The 19736-nt window shown below is 46.1% G+C and overlaps 3 protein-coding genes across 3 annotated transcripts in view; 2 read left to right on the top strand and 1 right to left on the bottom strand.

Annotated features, from left to right (window-relative positions):
• Positions 1–2842: 2842 nt before the first annotated feature.
• On the top strand, positions 2843–5248 carry LOC142988044 (GTPase KRas). The gene is made up of 5 exons (XM_076137045.1): positions 2843–3145; positions 3394–3507; positions 3624–3802; positions 3888–4047; positions 4147–5248. Exons 2-5 carry the CDS (start codon positions 3397–3399, stop codon positions 4258–4260), a joined length of 564 nt encoding a protein of 187 aa, XP_075993160.1. The 5' UTR covers positions 2843–3145; positions 3394–3396; the 3' UTR covers positions 4261–5248.
• A 771-nt stretch (positions 5249–6019) lies between these two features.
• On the bottom strand, positions 6020–14560 carry pold1 (polymerase (DNA directed), delta 1, catalytic subunit). Its single transcript, XM_076137055.1, has 27 exons — positions 14455–14560; positions 13381–13569; positions 13146–13259; positions 12827–12967; positions 12613–12738; positions 12355–12523; positions 12144–12258; positions 11917–12046; positions 11654–11820; positions 11417–11521; positions 11135–11275; positions 10918–11028; positions 10633–10824; positions 10459–10547; positions 10243–10359; positions 10002–10115; positions 9734–9881; positions 9179–9274; positions 8880–9017; positions 8348–8523; positions 8049–8201; positions 7854–7956; positions 7494–7626; positions 7142–7255; positions 6846–6898; positions 6511–6608; positions 6020–6416 (listed from the first exon to the last, which is right to left on the bottom strand). The coding sequence occupies exons 2-27, from the start codon at positions 13565–13567 to the stop codon at positions 6329–6331; spliced, it is 3318 nt and encodes a 1105-aa protein (XP_075993170.1). The 5' UTR covers positions 13568–13569; positions 14455–14560; the 3' UTR covers positions 6020–6328.
• A 1549-nt stretch (positions 14561–16109) lies between these two features.
• gys1 (glycogen synthase 1 (muscle)) overlaps positions 16110–19736 on the top strand; it is a 9109-nt gene continuing 5482 nt past the window's right edge. The window contains exons 1-2 of the mRNA XM_076136989.1: positions 16110–16217; positions 19713–19736. The exon at positions 19713–19736 is cut by the window's right edge and continues 92 nt beyond it. Of these exons, the coding sequence (XP_075993104.1) occupies positions 19714–19736 (23 nt within the window). The 5' untranslated portion in view covers positions 16110–16217; position 19713. The remainder of the gene's footprint in view (positions 16218–19712) is intronic.

Genomic DNA, 19736 nt, shown 5'->3' with positions numbered 1-19736 from the left:
GTGATTGGTCAGGGGTAAAATTTTAATACAGAGTACAAACACTGAGGACGTTTTGTGGCACGTGTGTGTGTGTGTGTGTGCGTGTGTGTTTTTTTTGCCTGTGAAACAACTCACTCAAACCACAAGTTGTGTGTGAGATTTAAATCTTTATTTTTAGCTGTTTGCTAGAAAGCGCCTGTGGGTGGTTTCAAAATAAAGCTTTTGAGTTTACAACAGTGTCCATATTGTTCATATTTGGCACATCTCTATTATTCACAACTCCCACACATAACAGAGATCACGTTGATCATATAATGAAAGGAGCACAGTGATGAAGGCGACTGTTCTGCATAATTAGTTGTGTGGCATTATTCTGTGTGCGCTCGCTTGTCGTCATCCAGACTGGCTCAGAGAATCTTTTATCCTTTTCAAACTTCTCACACCGAAAATCAGAACGGTGCTTAAGTGTTGTATTAGTCCGTGTGTGTGACTGTGTGTAGGGCTTCCGTGAAATCAGGCTCCCTGTATGAGCGTGTGTGTGGGTGGGTGGGTGTGCGTGTGTGCGTGTGTGTGTACTTGCATGTGGCGTCTAGCTGAATTTCACCTGGGTCTGACCTAAACTAGGTCAGGTCCAGCCAGGCCTAATGGCTCACAAAGCACATGTGGTGAGTTATTGTCTGACGCTTGTGACTTTCCGTTCTGTGTGTTCATGCCCATTGGAGAGGAGGTCCAGAGATTGACGTGCAGAATGTGACGGCTGCTTTACTGCTGAGGTGAGAGATAGTGTGGGAAATGTGTCTTCATGTTCATCGCCGCCTCTGTTTTTGCCTTTTTTGTCTCTGTTTGTGTAACATGAGTTCCTTTGTTTTCTCCCTTAGAGGTTTTTTTTACTCTCTGTTGGTGCTGTTTAATTAATGTCAGTCATATGAGTTGGTGGGTCACAGCTTACGGATTGTGGGCTTGTGAGGAACTGTGTGTGTGTGTGTGTGTGTGTGTGTGTGTGTGTGTGTGTGTGTGTGTGTGTGTGTGTGTGTGTGTGTGTGTGTGTGTTTCTGTGTTGGGTGCAGGTGCTGAAACATTGCGCACTGAGCGTGTTTTAATGGTCCAGGAGCACAGCAGTGCAGGTCACTCGTCCCTCTTCCTATTACACACAAACACACATGCAGACATGAACAGGTGCACACATACACACTCACACAAAGTATGTATGCTGCGTGTTATGATCCTGCTGACTGGGTATATTATTTTGAAATAAAAATGATGCAGATGTCTGTGTTTTTGCATCAAGTGACAAATTTCAGTTAATGGCTATTGAGTGTTTATGGTAATAAAATGTGTTGGTATGTGGCTAAGGCCAGTTAGCTGTGTGTTTGAGTGCAATATCGCTGAAACACGACTGAGGATTCAGGTAAACAAATCCAGTTTTAAGTGTTGTATTGGTGTATTTTAGACCACGCCTCTTTTTTTGTCTCAGTTCATGGCTGTTCTGATGTTTTCCTCTTCCTTCATGATGAAATGTGCGATGACCCTTTGGGGATCAGTGTAAAAATTAAAAAAAAGGAAATGACATTATTTAAAATGACAAACTGTGGAAAGTATTATATGTATAAAAGATGTATATGTGAAATATCCTTGTGTATAATAAAAATGTAAGCAATTTGAGACGCGTTTCATTATTTAATCATACCAATGACCTTACTGAGTAATGATGTGTTAAATCAGTGTAAATCTCTACATCATGAGCACAAAGCCAATTCTCTCTCTCTCCCTCTCTCTCTCTCCCTCCCTCTCTTTCAGGACAGATGGATGCAGGATTATCTTGGTGATTTTCGGCAAAGATTAGATAGGAAAGCAGATGCACTCAGTGGGAGAGTGGGAGAGAACACGAACGTCACAGACAAGGGGAGTGAGGATGAAGGTCCGTGGGATATAGAGAGGGTGGGGCGTGTGTGTGTGATGCTTGAACCATTTTTCAGTTTCTCACAAATCTATCAAACGATTTTACATATTTTAATGATTTCTCTGCTTCAAGTAACCAGCTAGTAATGAAGTAATTTTTCAGTTTCATTTAGTCATTAAATACTTATCACTTAACTGAAACATTAATCAGTTGATCCAACACACACAGCTGAGAGCAAAACAAGTAAAATGTGAATTACTGTTAAATAGTCTAAGTCATCATAGACAGAATACCTAATGAACTGCTTGTTTACACAGTTATCATATGTTTGTGATAGTTTGACGATCGTTTGGCGTTTTTGTTTGCCACTTGTAGTTTTTTTTATTCCGTTTCGATAATAATTTTCTAATGTTTCCCTGAATTATTTACTTTGTGTTAACCACTACAAAGAGTCGTTTGCATATCAAATAAAAATATACTGCATTCTCTGGAATGTAGTGACGTTAAATTGGAAGGAACTGGGGTATTCAAGGACAGTACCCACAAAACAAAACTGCACATTTCGCCAAGAAAAATTAGAAAGAATTCAGAAAAATGAGGCTACGTAATTACTTTTCATTAGGTGAATATACCCTTGGCATTGACATGTAAAACAAAATCTTGTAAAATCGTAATTCACGAAACGTGAACGGCGCTATTGCTAAACATAACATTTCCCGACATTGTCTAGACGTTGTGAACGCATCACGGTTCCTACTGTAAATACCCTGACAGACCAAACCGAGGGCACCACGAACGTCTCTAACTGTTTCCTTTAAGGCACGCCTAAAGAAACACTGCCTTGTTTCTGATTGGTCATCTCTGCTAGCATGAGGCGGAATTTGAAACAAAAGCTCTGATATGATTGGTCTTGTACAATGTCTGTCTGTATGTCGTCGTTTCATTGGTTGTTTATCGAGGGCGATTAACGTGGAAATCTGTGCGTACAATGAACCGCAATGGAGTCCAAATAGAAATCGTAGGGATTCAGAACATTTAATTTATTTATAACATGTAGGTAACTTTTATTTTTTGCTGTAGGTGTTTATACCTCATGGTTCGGCACATCTCTGTAGACAAACAACTAAATCGTAATTTAACTGTTTCTACAAGTGTTTGGAACAAGGAACACGTCTTACAGGTTATGAAGGAAGCTCATTTCAGTTTATCTTTGCTAAAAATCAGTTTGTAATCGACCTCACGGACTGTTTATAAGCCCACATTAAGGTAAGAACGTTCACACTTTTTGTACTTTTTCCCCACCACTCTACCCGCGGTAACTCGTCCGCTATAAATGCTAAGGCGGCTCACGTTAGCGGTTAGTAATCCGAAATCTGGGCCGGTCTCTTCCTCGCCATGTCAGTGAGGGAGGGGGACAGAATTGACTGATTTGATTTGGATCCGGATTTGATCTCATAAACACTCAGCATTGTTTGTTTACTGCGTCTCACCTGCTGTGCCTCGATCCCTTCCAGGCCATGACTGAGTACAAACTTGTGGTGGTCGGAGCGGGAGGTGTGGGGAAGAGCGCCCTCACCATCCAGCTCATCCAGAACCACTTTGTGGATGAATATGACCCAACCATCGAGGTGTGTGTGTGTGTGTGTGTCTGTGCCTGTGCCTGTGTGTGCGTGTGTTGTTAAAGTCATCAGAACTCCATCAAACAGGGACCAAATAGATGTTTCTGGGTGTGTTTTGTTGACAGGACTCTTATAGGAAACAGGTGGTGATTGATGGGGAGACGTGTCTGTTGGACATCCTGGACACTGCGGGACAGGAGGAGTACAGCGCCATGAGGGACCAGTACATGAGGACGGGGGAAGGCTTCCTTTGTGTGTTTGCCATCAACAACACCAAGTCCTTTGAGGACGTCCACCTGTACAGGTACGAGACGACGGCGTCCGTGGAATCTTAAAGCCCTGGGTCAAGGGTCGGCGACCTCTGAGCTGTATATATGTGTCGCCCTCAGAGAGCAGATCAACAGGGTGAAGGACAGCGACAGCGTTCCCATGGTGCTGGTGGGGAACAAGAGCGACCTGAGTTCCCGCACGGTGGAGACGCGGCAGGCGCAGGAGCTGGGGAGGAGCTACGGAGTCCCGTTTGTGGAGACCTCAGCCAAAACCAGACAGGTAACCAAGGAAACACAGGAAGACATCTGTATGACTGCTACCTGGAATCTTTAGAAATCTGTGTTGGGAAGTCTGAGTTTTCCTGTGGTTGTCCCTCAGGGTGTGGAGGAAGCTTTCTACTCTCTAGTGCGGGAGATCAGGAAGTATAAGGAGACCAACCGCAGCAACAAGAAGAGCAAGAAGAGCAATCACAGACGCTGCTCGATACTATAGCAACGCAAACGCACCAGCATCCGCCACCAGCACTTCTTCCTTCATCCTCCCCACACACACACACACACACACACACACACACACACACACACACACACACACACACACACACACACACACACACACACACACACACACACACACACACACACACACACACACACACACTTCCCACCTCCTCCATCATGTCGGACGGGGAATCTGTGAATTTGAGGTTGTTCGGTCGTTTTCCTGACCAAACAAAGAGGAACTACAGTTGTTTTGTTGAGATGTAAACTCCCATCAGAGTGTCAAAGCCTCCCGCTTGTGTTCCAGTCTCCTTTGGTGCACTTTACATTCCCTCCACGTGTTTACTGTTTGGCGTCCATGCAGTGTTTTTAAAGGCTTAACTCAGGAATGTGACGTCCCAACAGTGTTTCCATCCCATCATGCTGTCGCGACTCATCGAGGTGTCGCTCTGCATCGACACGGCGTTCTGCAGTTACAGTCACATGATCCAATCTCCTAAATGCTGGATGATGCAATAGGGCAGCCATTTTTATAGCAGTGTTTGTTGATTTTGATAAAACGTGACAATATATGGAACGGACTGTTAAATCTCTATTTTTTTCAGAATAGAACATTCCCCTCATGCTGCTCACACACATAACATTACATTACGATCATTTGGCAGACGCTTTTATCCGAAGCGACTTACATTACATTATATTACCACCCTTTCGCAGAGGGGGGAGCAATTGAGGGTTCGGTGCCTTGCTCAGGGGCACCTTGGCAGGGACTCTTAAGCGGAAGCTCTACCCACTCGACTACTGCCTCGTAACTAACGTACCTAACATCTGAGTTACGGTTCAATCGGTGGACTAAATGTCATTCCATTGTTTGGATATGGAGCAACTTTATCAGAAGTGTTTGGACGCTACCTGCTGACAGTGAAATCAAACCTAAATGTATTCTGCTGTAATGAACGAGTAAACGTTTTGAGCTTTTTACGTCTCGTCTGATTTGTTGGATCTTTGCTGGTAGGAGGTGAAATGAAACTAAACATCATGATTTCTTCACTTCTGTTTTACGTTGCAATCAGCTGTTGATACACACACACACCACTACCAGTATGCTCTGTGACCAATGCCTTTCTCTGCTTCCTCACACACACACACACACATTTTTGACTCTTTGCAAATGATGGGGCAATATGGGAAATTGCGGCATTTTGGAGGATTTGAGCAAAACCCTGCAATTGCGGGATGGTGAACAGCTGGAGGACGGATTTCTCAACACTGCAAGAAAGAGTTTTTCAATATTTAACAATTTCCATCAGAAATAGACAATGACTTACCTTTGTTGTCACATTTGATGATAGAACCATTAATTTGTGGCATCTTTAAAAAAAAAAGAGAAACACAATCCAAAGCTCCTCACTGAAACAGAAAGGTCAACTCGTTTCTGCAAAGGGTTAACTTTCATTTCCGTCTAAGGTTCAAATCAATGGCAAAGCCGCAATCAAGTTCCCCTTTTTCATTTCCATACAAGTGCGCACGTTATTTTTTTTTTGTGGTATTTGTTTTTATTGAAGCAAACATTTGACTTGACGGTGCCCATACTGATTTAGTAAAATGGACCCTGTGTACGACCTGAAACTGGATGAGAGCCAGACGAGCACAGGAGGAGACAGTGTGTAGCTTATTTATGACTTTGTCCCACCAGTCTGTCTGGATGGAGTTCAAGTGAGCACTTTCACTACAGCTGCATGGGCAAATCAAATTGTTGCCATGGTGCTTCAAGTTACAATGACACTAATAGGTTCCCTGGAATGTGACCACAGCTCACTAACTTCCTAAACATAATGATCATAGAGGAATGTCCACAAAGAATAGAGTGCATTTTGATTTTATTTTACAAAAAGATTCTACCAAAAGTGACTTTATCCATATTAAAAAAAGTAAATACTACCATATATATGAATTTGTACAAACTGATACAAACTGAAAATGATACACAGAGAGGTGGTGTGGTAGGGGAAGGGGGCGGAATGGTCTCCATGGTAACCTGGAGCAGCGTACTTTCCCGGTCACCATCCGAATCGATCCATCAGCTTGCTGTGGTCGTCCAGGTCTTTCTGCACCTTCTTCCTCATGTAGAAGATGGGACAGTCCCGGCTGGCAGGAGGAGAACACGGGTGAGTTTCACCGCTGCTGGGAGAACAACGAGCCGCCTGCCACGCATTTGAGGTGAAAGGTGAGCTGGTGTTACCTGGTGCACAGCACGTCCTCGTGGAGGGAACCCTGACAGCGCTGACACTGAGTCCACAGGCGGGCGAAGCGCTCCTCTAACGTGTTCAGGTGAGACATCTGCAACCACGCACACACACACACACTCGCTGTTAACATGCGGTACGTGCGATTGATACCCCCTCACACTTCTGCTTGTGTTGTTTTCTGATGCTTTTCCCGTTGAAGTCATTTTAAACAGGAGATAACGACACAAACACCAAACAGGGAGAACTGCCGGATTTTTCTTGAGGCAGATCTCCGGCTCTGATCTAATCACCTAGTCTTTCTCACACTCCATCACGTTCATTTCCTTACCTCCTTTTGATAGAGTTCAGACTCCCTCTTCTTACAGAAATCACAAACAGCAGCTGCAGATACACACACACAACACACACATGAAGCAGTTTTTCCTCATTGTCATTGTTTCAATCAAAGGCGCACGCACACACACACACACACACACACACACACACACACACACACACACACACACACACACACACACACACACACACACACACACACACACACACACACACACACACACACACACACACACACACACACACACACACACACACACACACACACACACACACACACACACACACCATTTGTTTTGAGCACAGCCTTGCAGCCGATGCAGGTGCTCCTCTTCTGAGCAAACGCCATGAGGCCTCCCACCTTTGACGTCAGCACCGTCTTGCAGCGCGTGTGGTCGCCCTCTGCAACACGGCAGGAAATCAACAGCAAAGTTAAGATGTAAGGAGATTGAGAAAGGAACACGTGACATTCAGTCAGTAGTGTAGTTCAGATAATGTCCTCTGGGGGCGCAGATGAGGCGTTTGTGCTCAATCTCAATGGATCCTTCTGCTGTATTTGCTTGCGGTTGGTGAATATTGGTTAAATAAGTGTAACTGTGACAGTGTTCGTGTGTGTGTGTGTGTGTGTGTGTGTGCTCACTGAGAAGGACGCTTTCTGCCTTGCTCTCTCCTAGGATGGGCTCAAATATCCTCATCAGGGGCTTGGACAGCTGCTGCTCCAGGTAGTACTGTGTGTCGATGGGAATGGTGTTCTCCAGCACATAGATGGGGTCCTGAGGTGACATGGGAACACAGGGCGGGATGAGAACGCAGCGCGCGCACACACACACACACACACACACACACACACACACACACACACACACACACACACACACACACACACACACACACACACACACACACACACACACACACACACACACACACACACACACACACACACACACACACACACACACACACACACACACTTTGACTGAACGCACAGGCGACAGACCTCTGACTTCATGTATGCGGCCGCCCCCTTCGCCGCCTTGATGATGACGTAAGGAACTCGGTCTCCCAGGTTGGGGGCGCTGCCTGCGTCTCTCTTCCTCATCCTGGAAAACATGGACATTAGTCAGCAGCCGTTTTTCCCCCTGCATGCGGTCAGACACGGGGCCCGATGCGTCAGAAGTGTCGTCGGTCGAACCTCTCGGCCAGCTCCACGTGCGCCTGCTTGGCGGCGTACTCCTGGGCGGTGCGAGTGAGCTCCTTGGTGATGACCAGCTGGCTGATGTCGATGCGGTTGCACAGCAGGTCCGATATGACTTCTTTGGCGTGAGCTACGGCACCCTGGGGATCCCTGAGGACACACAACGCATCTGCTGGGTTCACACCACTGACCCGAGTTCTGCTCAATCAGCAGATTGGAAATGTTGCTGTGCTAATCCTGGAGGTCTTGTTCAGCGTGTCCACAGTTACAGTTTAATCTAATAACTGTGTGTGTACCTGTCTATGAGGATCTGCTGCAGACAGGTGTTAATGAGGTTGGCCACTAGGGGGCAGTTGTCTCTGCGGACCGTCTCGATACCTTTGCAGTCCATCTTGTCGTGGGTGTCGGGGCTGGAGGAGAAGTAGAGGCCAGCGTAGCGCTTCTTATTGATCAGCAGGTACGGGTAGTAGACCTGAGGGCACACGCACGCACACACACACACACACACACACACACACACACACACACACACACACACACACACACACACACACACACACACACACACACACACACACACACACACACACACACACACACACACACACACACACACACACACACACACACACACACACACACACACACACACACACACACACACACACACACACACACACACACACACACACACACACACACACACACAATGAGTGGACCTGCTGCAGTTTACATTTTCAATCTCATGTTATCAGCCTGCACTAGTTGCTTTGTAACCCTATTAACCCTTCTCTCTCCCGCTTGAAGGGGTTTGGATCAAAGCGATACCTTCTCAAACTCCAGTTTGATGGGGGAGACAAAATGGGAGGACACCCACTCGGCCGCCTCCCTCCCTATGTCCATGGCCTCCTTCACCGTGGCGACGCCCAGCTTCACCATGACAGAGTCTGTGTCTCCGTAGACGACCTGAGACGAGCACAAAGACACAGCAGCCGCTTATCACAACAGGAAATTCAGGTCTTGACCACAAAGTGCAGTGAAGTAAGAAATGACTGAACTCTGCTCAAGCACAGCAGACGTCAGATTAGTTTCAGTGTTTGGACACGGAGACGGCATGAGATTCTCACCCTGGCGTCGGCTTGGTAACCATTGGCGATGGTGTACCTGGACTCCACCAGCTGTTTGGTTCGCTCGATCATCTGTCTTCCAAACCCAGTGACGCTCTAGATGAAAGAGAGAAAGAATGTCAAATGACTAAGAGTTTAAGCTTCAGCCAAATGTTTGACTCTTTTCAATGACTCTGTGGAAAACTGGGTCACACCCGCCTCTGTGTGTGTGTGTGTGTGTGTGTGTGTGTGTGTGTGTGTGTGTGTGTGTGTGTGTGTGTGTGAAAGTTTACTTTAGAAGGGAGCAAAGTCAAACGGGGACAAACTTAATTTTGACTCGTCGAATTCCTACATGCGATTCAAAAGATGGTTTCACAATGTGGACGTAACAACGTATCAATCCAATCTTACGAGCTCTGACTGTGTGTGAACAGGATTCCCTCACATTTTTCCCTCCGTGCTTCAACTGCAACTCAGCGGTTACCGAGCGCTGAGGACACTGGCAAGATGTTTGTCCTCTGTAGTGAAGGATAACTCTTGATGCGCTCATGTTGCGGTGGTGTTCTCGACGCTCACCTGTGAGATCTCCAGGCAGGGCAGCTTCCCCACCTGAGCCCCCGTGAAGCCGTACACCGAGTTGGCGCTGATTTTGAGGGCCAGTTGCCGCCCGTCCAGCACCTGCTTCTTAAACGGGTCCGTTTCTTTCTTCAGCTCTGTCTTGGCCCTGCGAGGGGGGAGACACACGGAGGAGACATGCCAGATGTGAGAATAAGCGTGTCTGTGTGCGGTTAAATCCATGTCCAGCAGTCAGCCGTGGGGGGGTGTGTGTGTGTGTGATTCTAACTTCTTCCTGGCAGACAGCAGGTTCTCCAGGATCTCGGGCAGAAGTCCTTTCCTCACTGAGCTCTTCACAAACTGATCGCCGGTGGGCGTCTTGATGAAGTCGTCTGGTGACATGCTGAAAGCACACAACCAGAACCGTCACATTTACATGCATACTCAGCTCCCAGGGGACAAAGCTCAGGAGACATTTTGGTTTGGAACATCTTCACAGATCAATGACTGAAGGACCCTGAGGCGCTCACCCCAGTTTCTCGGCGGAGCCTTTCTGCAGCAGGGTGGTGTAGCACAGGTTGTGAGCCATCATGATGGAGGGATACAAGGAGGAGAAATCCAGGGTGGCAATAGGAAGGCTGTAGTACCTAAAGGGAGGAGAGAAGCAGTGAGGGCAAGGCCTGAAATAGTCCAGGGAAACATTGAAAGCAGAAGCTCAGAGGTTTCCTGCTCTCAGATGTTCGTACCCTTTCTCTGGCTCGATGACGGTCGCTCCTGTGTAGTCTTCTCCTCCCTCTGGCTTTACGACGGGCATGACCAGGTCCTGTTTCATGGCCTGGAACACGCAAAACATGTTACAGTTGCTGTTGTGAAATCAGGAAGGTGTGCTGTAACCGTCTCTCCGCCTGTCCCCTGGTTACCTGCCGCAGCAGCTGAGAGACCACTTTGATCTGCTGGCCTCTGGAGAGCAGGTAGGTGAGGGGCACGCCGGTCACTCTGGCCATCTCCATGTAGTTGATCACACACATCAGCTTCTGCAGCAGACGCAGCGGGAGGTAGGCGTCTTTCAGGCAGTAGACGGCCAAGCGGCGACGCGTCTGCTCGTTTCCATTCTGAGGCGACGGCGAGGGAGAAAACCAGATTAGGGAACATAAAGCGGATGAGCAGCTTGCATGTACGGAGGAGGTTCCTGGCCGGTGTCTTACGTGAAGGTCGGTGATGATGGAGTGCTGCACGTCCTCCTTCTGTTCTTGCAGGAAGTGAAAGCTGACGGCGTTCAGTGTGTATGATCTCAGCTTGTAGTCCCTGAGGAGCACCTGGCAAACACAAACAGCAGGCGGACGTTACTCACAGATACACAACAACAACAACAACAACAACAACAACAGAAGAGCGAGGAGAGCGTAGCTGAAAGGCGCTGACCTGAAGCAGATCAAACTGAACCCGACCCTCCATGTTTATGGTCTTGTTCTCTCGGCGGCCCATCTGCTTGCTCTGGAAGTTTGAGTCTCGTATGACCGACCTGATGCCTCGCCCGCGGCCCAGGTACGGAAAGAGATGCACCTGGAAACAAAGACAGCGAGAGACGGTGAGGTATAAAGTCGACGGAAGGCAGGAGAATCTCTCACTTCAACCAGAAGCTGAAGGTTTTTCAGCCGGACTTAGATTCTATTTATTACTCTTAAAGCTTTCAGAGCCACTGACCTTCAGAGCTGCTGCCCTGTTGAGCAAATATGGAAAGTCAAAGTTCTGGATGTTGTATCCTGTGATGATGTCAGGATCCACTGTTCTCAAAAACTCGGCCCAGCCCTGCACAAACAGACACACACACACAGACACACACACAACGAGAAACATCAGAAACATCAGAACAGAGCACCAAAAAAAAAAGGAGAAAGTGTGCCTCTTCGTCTTCGTCTCACTCAAAGCAAGCGTGTGTACCTGCAGCAGCTGCTTCTCCTGCGTGAAACACAAAATCTGTGAGCCCACGATGCTGGCGCAGGACTGGAGGGTGAACACGGTGCGGATGAACGGCTCCAACTCGCCCTGCCGCTGCACCATGGATGCGATCTGGATCACTGCGTCCTTGTCTGCTTCTGGAAAGATTCCTGGAGGAACATAATGGCCACGTTTGTGTATCGGGTTCTTGCCATCAGAGTGTGTTGGCGGTTTCTTCCTGTGGTTCTTTATGTAAACCAACTCACCTTTTCTGCCGGCGCACTCGATGTCAAAGCTGAGGACCCGGAGCGGCGCGATGCGCTGCCAGTCTCCCTCTGCCTTGTGACTTATCAAATCCGTCCAGCCGATATCCACCTCATACTGACACAGGGACTCCTAGACGTCACACACAGGGGTGAAGGGGTCAAGTCCAGCCTGGCCAGGTGTCAGTGCAGCAATCCTGACCTCTGCAGGCTAAATCCCATAGACTTACCTTGCCTGGGTAGCGAGCATCGGTCTCATTGCCGCTTCTCTCTTCTCTTACTCTGTATTTTCCTTTGGGAAGCTCGATCCAGCAGCATCCCACTACGTCGCTGTCCACCATAAACCTGCCAAAACACACACACACACCAAAGTTGACAGCTGTAGCGTTTACTCGTCGGTTCTTTTAGCGGTGAACTTCAGACTTCCATCGACAAACGCACCTGATTTCAAAGTCTATGTTGGCCTCAAAGGCCGGGTATAACTGGGCGGGAAAAGGCCCGAACTTGAAGCCCTGCTCCAGGAGTCGCTTCGCCGGGGCCACCAGTCGAGGCATCGCCATGGTTATCCGCAAGAAATCCAAAACTTGCTTCCCGTGGTAACCGTACATATCTGTGGAAAATACATTGAAAAGCGTCAGACTGTGAGAGGATTCACTCGCTGCTAGTTAACAATCAGACACAAGCATTCCAGGTACTCACTCTCTTTGCGGGTGATGTCCACAGCCAACACCGTGACAGAGATATTGTCCTTGTTGGAGCGCATGTCCTTCAGGACGACAGAGTTCAACTCCCGTTTGAAATCGCCCAAGTAATCAGACGTGAAGCCTTTTCAGGAGAGGCAGAAGAAGACAATAAGGGCTTCAACGTTTCTGTGAGCGATGTGTCGATGTGTCGAAGAGGCGGAAGTACTAACCACTGGGTGCGGGGACGTAGAAGTAAGGCGCGAAGCCGTGGATGTGACAGCACACACTGTTGCCACTGTCCGTTACCCCAAACATCCGAATGATTGGTGCTTTCCCCTGCGACTGACCCGGCATGCCAGCCACCGTCGAGCCTGCACAGGATAACACACAAACCCTGAGATTACCTACCCTCTCACACAAAGCAATGGCATGAGTGGCGGTAAATGTGTTCAGAGCAGTTTAGAGAAGCCAGTGGATATTCGGATTTGAAGCAGATTTGAAACAGACGTGCAGGAGAACTGTAGCTGGGAGATTCTGCTCTGCAATTACCTAAATAGTAGTCAAGGTCAATCTGCTGAAACACCAACGTATCACAGGATGAGTCCAGTAGAGGAGCAGTGGGACGTCGCCAGCGAGGGTTAAGGTCAGCGGAGAAGAGGTCACCTGGAAACCAACATGGAATAAGCACAGATGTAAATACAGACTGTTTCACATTATTACACTCTAAACTAACAGTCAAACCCCTTAGAAACCAAACTTCTCGCCGTTTCTCGGCTTCACTCACCAACTGGAATGACATCGTGCCCTGCCTGCCCCTCCCTCGCCTCGGCCTCCATCTCTGCTTCTTCAAACATGGACAGTTCCTCTTCAAACACCGACGGGCTGTCCTCCCAAACGCCTCCCGTTCTACCTCGCTTGGCCTGGGACGCCCCACCCGCCCACGTGCCTCCATTGCGCTTCTTGGTATTCATGTCTGAAATGATAGTAATATAGAAATAGTCAGAAACTGGAGTAAAAAAAAAAAAAAGCACAGACAATAAAGGGATTTATGAAGATTGCATAACTACAAACTTAACTGGTGACAAATTCATCATCATCAACTGTACTACTTAAAAGGGCCAAATCTCATCAGCAATTCGCTTAAAAAGGTTCTGCAGACTTAATTATTGGCCCTTTAATGACCCTAAATGTGATGATGGAATAGAAATGAACACTTGGATGGTTTGTTTTAGCACAGAGCATATTTCCATACGAATAAAACAAACTAAGTACATCAAAACTATAATAAAAATGTAGTCAAACAAAGAACAAAACACCTTACTAAACTCAGTGTGGCTATACTATATGGAACTATTAATAATATATTAAAGTAAGTACAGTACTGTCATTTGCCTACAGCATAAATAACCTGGAAATCATGATTACCTTGGATTAATATAGATAAATGAGTACTGACACCTATGGGGCATTTAGGAATGCAGTCGGTTACAACACAATTATGACATCTTATATATGATAGAATGCCGCCAAACTGTAAATGTTACCAAATACATAAAGGATAAGCGACGGTACGCAACTTTGCAATATTCCCCATAACGTCTTAACAAACCGCATGCATGAGTGGGGTTGAATGAAAAGTTCATAGCCTCCTCGTTTGTCGCGTTAACTTAAATAAAGACGACTGTTTACTTGCAGGCTACCGACCACGCTCGTTGCTGTCGAATCCTGTCAAGCTAAATATGTATGCTAGCTTGTAAACACAACCGAAGCTCGTTCCGGGCCTGCTAACACCAACATATGTATTAGTTGGTATTATCTATCGACGCCAGTAAAAAGTTTATAACAAAGTGATGAATACCCGTGGTAGAGACTTCTTCACTGCAGCCTCTGGTTGACAACAGCTCCCGCCACTCTGCTTCAAGTCGTGAACTTTCACCGCTGAAAGCGCGGAAAAGTTCCGTTTTGTTTCTAGAGCCAATAGAGAAGGATGGACCAATGACGTCACAAACGTCGTGCCGCTCGGTGTTCACAAATCACGGGGGAGGGACGGAAGTTGGCGTATGTCCACACCTTCTCTGTGAAAAAGACCGTGCGTCCGCGGCAAACTCACATCAGGGTGGGCGTGGCCAAGAAGATGCAAAGGCACCGGCATCTCATCTGTACGTTAACTTACATGTTAGGTGTTTCATAAATGGTTTTCTTTCTAATTCAAAAACAAATGTATCAGTAACTCTGCATTTAGTCTTTATTCTATAACCCTTATTTTACAGAGACTCCCTCCGTCAGCGATTATACCAGCTGCTCCTCAAGACAAACTTCAGTACGTTACATTTGCAATAAATGGAAGATTGTAATGTGGAGATCAAAATCAAATGTAAGATTTAGTGGTATAGGATATGGAATGGAACATCACTGGAAGGCATACGATATTGCAATGTGGAGCAGACTACAGCTTATGTATGTTAAACATTGTGCTGACTGCAGGGTGTCCAATAAGCAGTGATTAAGGCCAGACTAACAGTTCAGAAGTCCGAGGAGTTCTGGGAAAAACAACTGTTCTGTTGTCTGGATGTTTTTGTGCTCGAAGGGGAGATGCACAAATATGTGGCGTCCAGGATGTGAGGGGTCAGCAGTGATATTCGATGGGGAAATGGAAGGGGCCATAAAGAAAGTAGAATGTCCAATTAAAGAGACATTACATTACATTCCACTAGATGACTACAACATGAGCTAGTCCAGACACTGAGATATTAATTTATAAAGGCAACCTTTGACCCAGTCAACTAGGGAACTAAGGACGAGACATAGCGTCCGACCCCCTTAAAACAACTCCACAGATTTAGACTAAGGAAATTAAGACATAGATAACCCTTTAGAGTCAGACATCGCATAGCATTATCAAAACACCAAGTATCCTTTTGTCCCTGACTCTCCCCTCTCTCCATAAAAGGGCTTCCGTGATGTCAGAGGTCAGCAGCACCCCAGGCAGGGCGTTTGCGTCTCGCTCAGTGACACTTCAGCAGGGGCAGATCACGGGACTTTGAGGCTGTTTGAAGAGCAGCTTCACAAATATAGTGCCCAGGCATATGACCAGTGTGGCCCTTGGATCCCATCCCAGATAGATGGCTGAGATATGTGGAGGGCTTGGGTGTCTTAATGCCACTGGTCACGTTGTATTCTCTGACCCTTTCAAACCGTATAAATAACTCTCTTGCCCTTCTCCCTCCTCTCTGGGAGAGAAAGAGCACGACTTGACCAGCTGCCAGGGGCTCCCTGTTTAGTAAGGATGATATGAGAATTCCCTGCCGTTTACGTCAGCTGGACCAATGGCGTCGCTGCGTCAAAGTACACGCCCAATGACGTCACGTCGTGTCTAAGAGGCGAAGCCAAAAGTGGAGGTCGGAACCAATGGAAGTGACGCTCGAGCCATGTGCACCGCTTCAGTCGGGTGACAGACAGTCTATCTAACCAATGAGAGTCGCCATGATTTACCTTAAGGTTCCCGCCCCCTTTCCCTCTCGCTCTCCTCTGTATCCTCTATTTGGGGGGGTGGGATTGACTGCGACAGCTGAGCCGAAGTGGCCTTGGTGTATCTCTGTGCAGCCGGAGCACAAGCTTAAGGTGAGTGGATGTGTTTGTTTTTGAAAGAATGAATGGGAACTTCTGGGTGAATAATGGGTACTTGTGTCTTTTTTTTTGCGTCGCGCATCATGACGCGGTGTCCTTCCGCAACAGGAGCGCAGTATGTGCCAGTTGTCACGTTCGCATACAACTCTAAAAAGAGACTCGAGTCCCGATGAGGAAAATGCATCCTAAAGCAACACACACACACACACACACACATACACACACACACACTCTCGCGCGCGCTCCCTCTCTGTCACACTCACACACCGGGACGCTCTGTACTCTGGTGGAATTATGATGCTACCCTGTCTGTGTGTTGGCTTGGTGTTGTTCCATTGTCAGGTGGGCGTGTAGCACGTTGCCTCCATAGTCTGGATTGGGAGATTAGGATGCTTTTAGGTTTGCTAACAAATGAATTGATGTGGAGGGAAAATATATAGGCATTGAATTTTGCAAAAAAAAAAAAAATATTTCTTGCAGTCAGTGTGTGACATGATGATCATATATGCATATAACTGTTAGTTTGTAGTTTTCAATCATTAACTAAGTGGATTTATCGCTATTAATGATTTCAAAGTAACTTAACTCTCAGGCATATTGCTTAATTTTCACTTCCTCTTGCTGACATACTGATGTTTTGTAACAGGTGACTAAGCACAGAGGTTTTCACAGGGGGTTCATGTTCATGTGTTCAAATGTACAGTTGATTTCTATGTAAAAGTGTCTGATCTAAATCATTTGGGTGGGTAAAAGAATAATCCCTCTTAGATATGTCGTGATTCTAATTTGAAGAATTCAGATTTAATGTACCAAACCCAATAATCAGAATGTATTTCTCTGAATGTATTGCTGGTTTATGTTCTTGCACTGTGTGTTAGTTGGCAGGTTCTTTGTAGTTGCATGGATGTGTTTGTATGTCTGGCACCGTGACAGCTTTGACTGTTTTTTACTCCAGGTTGTTTGGGTTTAGGGTCAAGATCATTGCTCTTAAGTTGTTTTTAAATCAGTCAAAGTTCACAGGGCAAAGGTCAAGGTTTCAGGGGATATACCCAAGGAATGTATTATGGAATAACATGGAACGGAGGTATACAGCGTTTTTCCATCTCTTTGAGTGCATTATTTACATGCAACAACCTCTCATTCATGTCATTCAAACAAATGCGCTACCAAACGTATTCAGAATGTTGGAAAATATGTTGACTTTCTTTGGTCCACGTGACGTTAAGCTCCTAATGGACACACCTCCATTCTGACAGGCCAGTTGTTTGTGTTCAGTCATAAAAAAAAGTCATAAAATGCAAAAGAAGACACAGGCGCATGTCACAATGGACCAGTGCAATGATGGATTAAAAGTGCCATGCAGGAATGGATATTTATGGTATATAATGGAAGTGAAGTAAGAAAAAATGGGCGAAAAACAGACCTTTGTCACAGCAGACAGTTTGATTTGTCGTGGGAAAAGCTCTGCTGTCACTATAACGTTATTACTGCATTCCACTGAGGTGTGCCAGTAACTGGGTTATTGTGCAGGCTAGCTCATTTGTGATCCTGCCGTGACGAGTCCTCGCCCAACACACAAAACAAATTTTGATTTGTCATCGTACAAAAAGTACAGATGTACAGTAATAGCACCGGTGATGGCTCTGTTTCACTCACTGACCTTTTCATAATGCTGTGTGTGTGTGTGTGTGTGTGCGTGTGTGTGTGTGTGTGTGTGTGTGTGTGTGTGTGTGTGTGTGTACGTGCGGTAGTACCTTACACCCACTGGCGTTCATCTTGTCAATGGTTCTCTTGAGCACTGTTAGTGTTGTGTGTTAGTGTAATGGAATCTTGGACAGGATAAGGGTATGACATAACCTTTATCCTGTCCATTCTCTGCACGATCCCGGATCTATCGTTAAATGAGTCCAGCAGGAGAACTTGGATCAGCTGGGGACACGATTAAACTCCCCTCTGGCCTTGTGTGTGTGTGTGTGTGTGTGTGTGTGTGTGGTTTAGTTTTTGTCTATGATGGTGAAAAGGTGGGAGCGGCATGTTTGCATGTCTCACGCTTGCCTCGACTCGGAGGATAGTTTGCATTTCACTGGCGCATGTCATCAAATTTCAGTTGTCGGATCAAGTTTACACCTGACGACAAACAAGCCGCTCCCACCTTTCTTCAGGGAAGTTACACTTTTTTGTTTTGAATTCGGAGAAATGATGATGCCAGACAAGAGGAATGCACTCTTATCTAATCAGGTTAATGGGAATACAGATCATTAACTTTATCCTTTGCTTAAAGGATGTTGATACTACACTCTCAAAGCTTTTGTAGGGGAAGTCGTGTGTGTGTGTGTGTGTGTGTGTGTGTGTGGCTATGTGTGTGTGGCTATGTGTGTGTGGCTATGTGGGCAGGTTGCCAGGACCAGGCCTTTCACCATCATAGACACAGGGCCTCACAACACACACTATTTTACAGTTTTACACACACTCACACACGTTTCCATGTTAGTCAATGGACCTCTTCAGTGTGAAGTGAATGTTAATATGCTTGTGTGGAAGCAGTTGAATGTTAAAGGGGAAATTACGTAATAGTGAGTAAGGGAGTGAGCGCTGGTTACTGTGTAGTCATGAGTAAACTGTTTGGAACAAGAACAACGTAAACGTAGATGTAGATGTATTTTATTTAGTAAAAGAAGCAAGTAACTTTATTTGTTTTAGTTTTACAAACATTGTAGTAGAGGTTTGTCTTCATCCCTGTATAATATTCTCTACATTTCCTACATTGTGAGTAGTTACAGCTGTATCGTTGTGATTGGTTTAACTTGCCCGTTGTGTTTACTTCACACTCGTGCAATAGAAGTGTTGACATCGCCACTTCGTTTTATGTGGCCGGCGAGAACAAAATAAACGTTTATAAGCATACATTGTCCAAAAACTACGTTGAATCCACATCTGTGAGCGGCTTTCCGTGCCTTCCAATCTTCTCAAATGGATGGTCTTGATGGGTTTGCCCTCCCCAGCGTTCCACAGCAGTATCCACATCGCTCTTATGCCTTCATTTCCAGCTGGGTACTTTTCAGTAAATGCTGCGTTTGTTCCGGAAATGTCTTTGAACATTTTGCCTGTTTCTTCTTTTATTTATTATAATTTCTCTTGAATTTAGTTGTTTAAGTTGTTTTATATATACTACATTGTTATTATTGTTTATTGTTGAAATTTGACTTCAGTTTGTTCATAATATGTTTTGTAAAAAGATAGTTAAATAAAAGTAAACATTTGCGATATGAGCTTGGACTTGTTTGCTCTAAAAGAAAGGGAAAACTTGGAGTTGTCCATTTACATCCATTTATAGGTTATTATGCTATGATTTTACTGCTCCGGCCCACTTGAGTTAAATTTGGCTGAACGTGCCCTGAACTAAAACGAGTTTAACCCCGTGGTGTAGGTGATATACGTATGTACAAAGGGACCATGTGTGCCACTGGCTCATGATCTGTGTTTACCCAGAATGCCGCTGGCTCGCAGCCTGTC

The sequence above is a fragment of the Genypterus blacodes genome, unplaced genomic scaffold (assembly GCF_046128005.1).
Source record: "Genypterus blacodes isolate CSIRO-AG114 ecotype Tasmania unplaced genomic scaffold, CSIRO-AGI_Gbla_v1 ptg000291l_1, whole genome shotgun sequence".
Taxonomy (NCBI): domain Eukaryota; kingdom Metazoa; phylum Chordata; class Actinopteri; order Ophidiiformes; family Ophidiidae; genus Genypterus; species Genypterus blacodes.
Note: the sequence above shows the minus strand (reverse complement) of the source record. Positions and strands in the feature narration are given on the sequence as shown.

Coding starts and splice junctions, on each gene's coding strand:
- LOC142988044 (XM_076137045.1), top strand. CDS start 3,397: ATGACTGAGTACAAACTTGTGGTGGTCGGAGCGGGAGGTGTGGGGAAG. Junction 3,508..3,623: donor AATATGACCCAACCATCGAG/GTGTGTGTGTGT, acceptor TTTTGTTGACAG/GACTCTTATAGGAAACAGGT. Junction 4,048..4,146: donor CCTCAGCCAAAACCAGACAG/GTAACCAAGGAA, acceptor GTTGTCCCTCAG/GGTGTGGAGGAAGCTTTCTA.
- pold1 (XM_076137055.1), bottom strand. CDS start 13,567: ATGAATACCAAGAAGCGCAATGGAGGCACGTGGGCGGGTGGGGCGTCC. Junction 12,259..12,354: donor AACATAGACTTTGAAATCAG/GTGCGTTTGTCG, acceptor GTGTTTTGGCAG/GTTTATGGTGGACAGCGACG. Junction 9,275..9,733: donor CCTGCCTGGAGATCTCACAG/GTGAGCGTCGAG, acceptor TCTTTCATCTAG/AGCGTCACTGGGTTTGGAAG.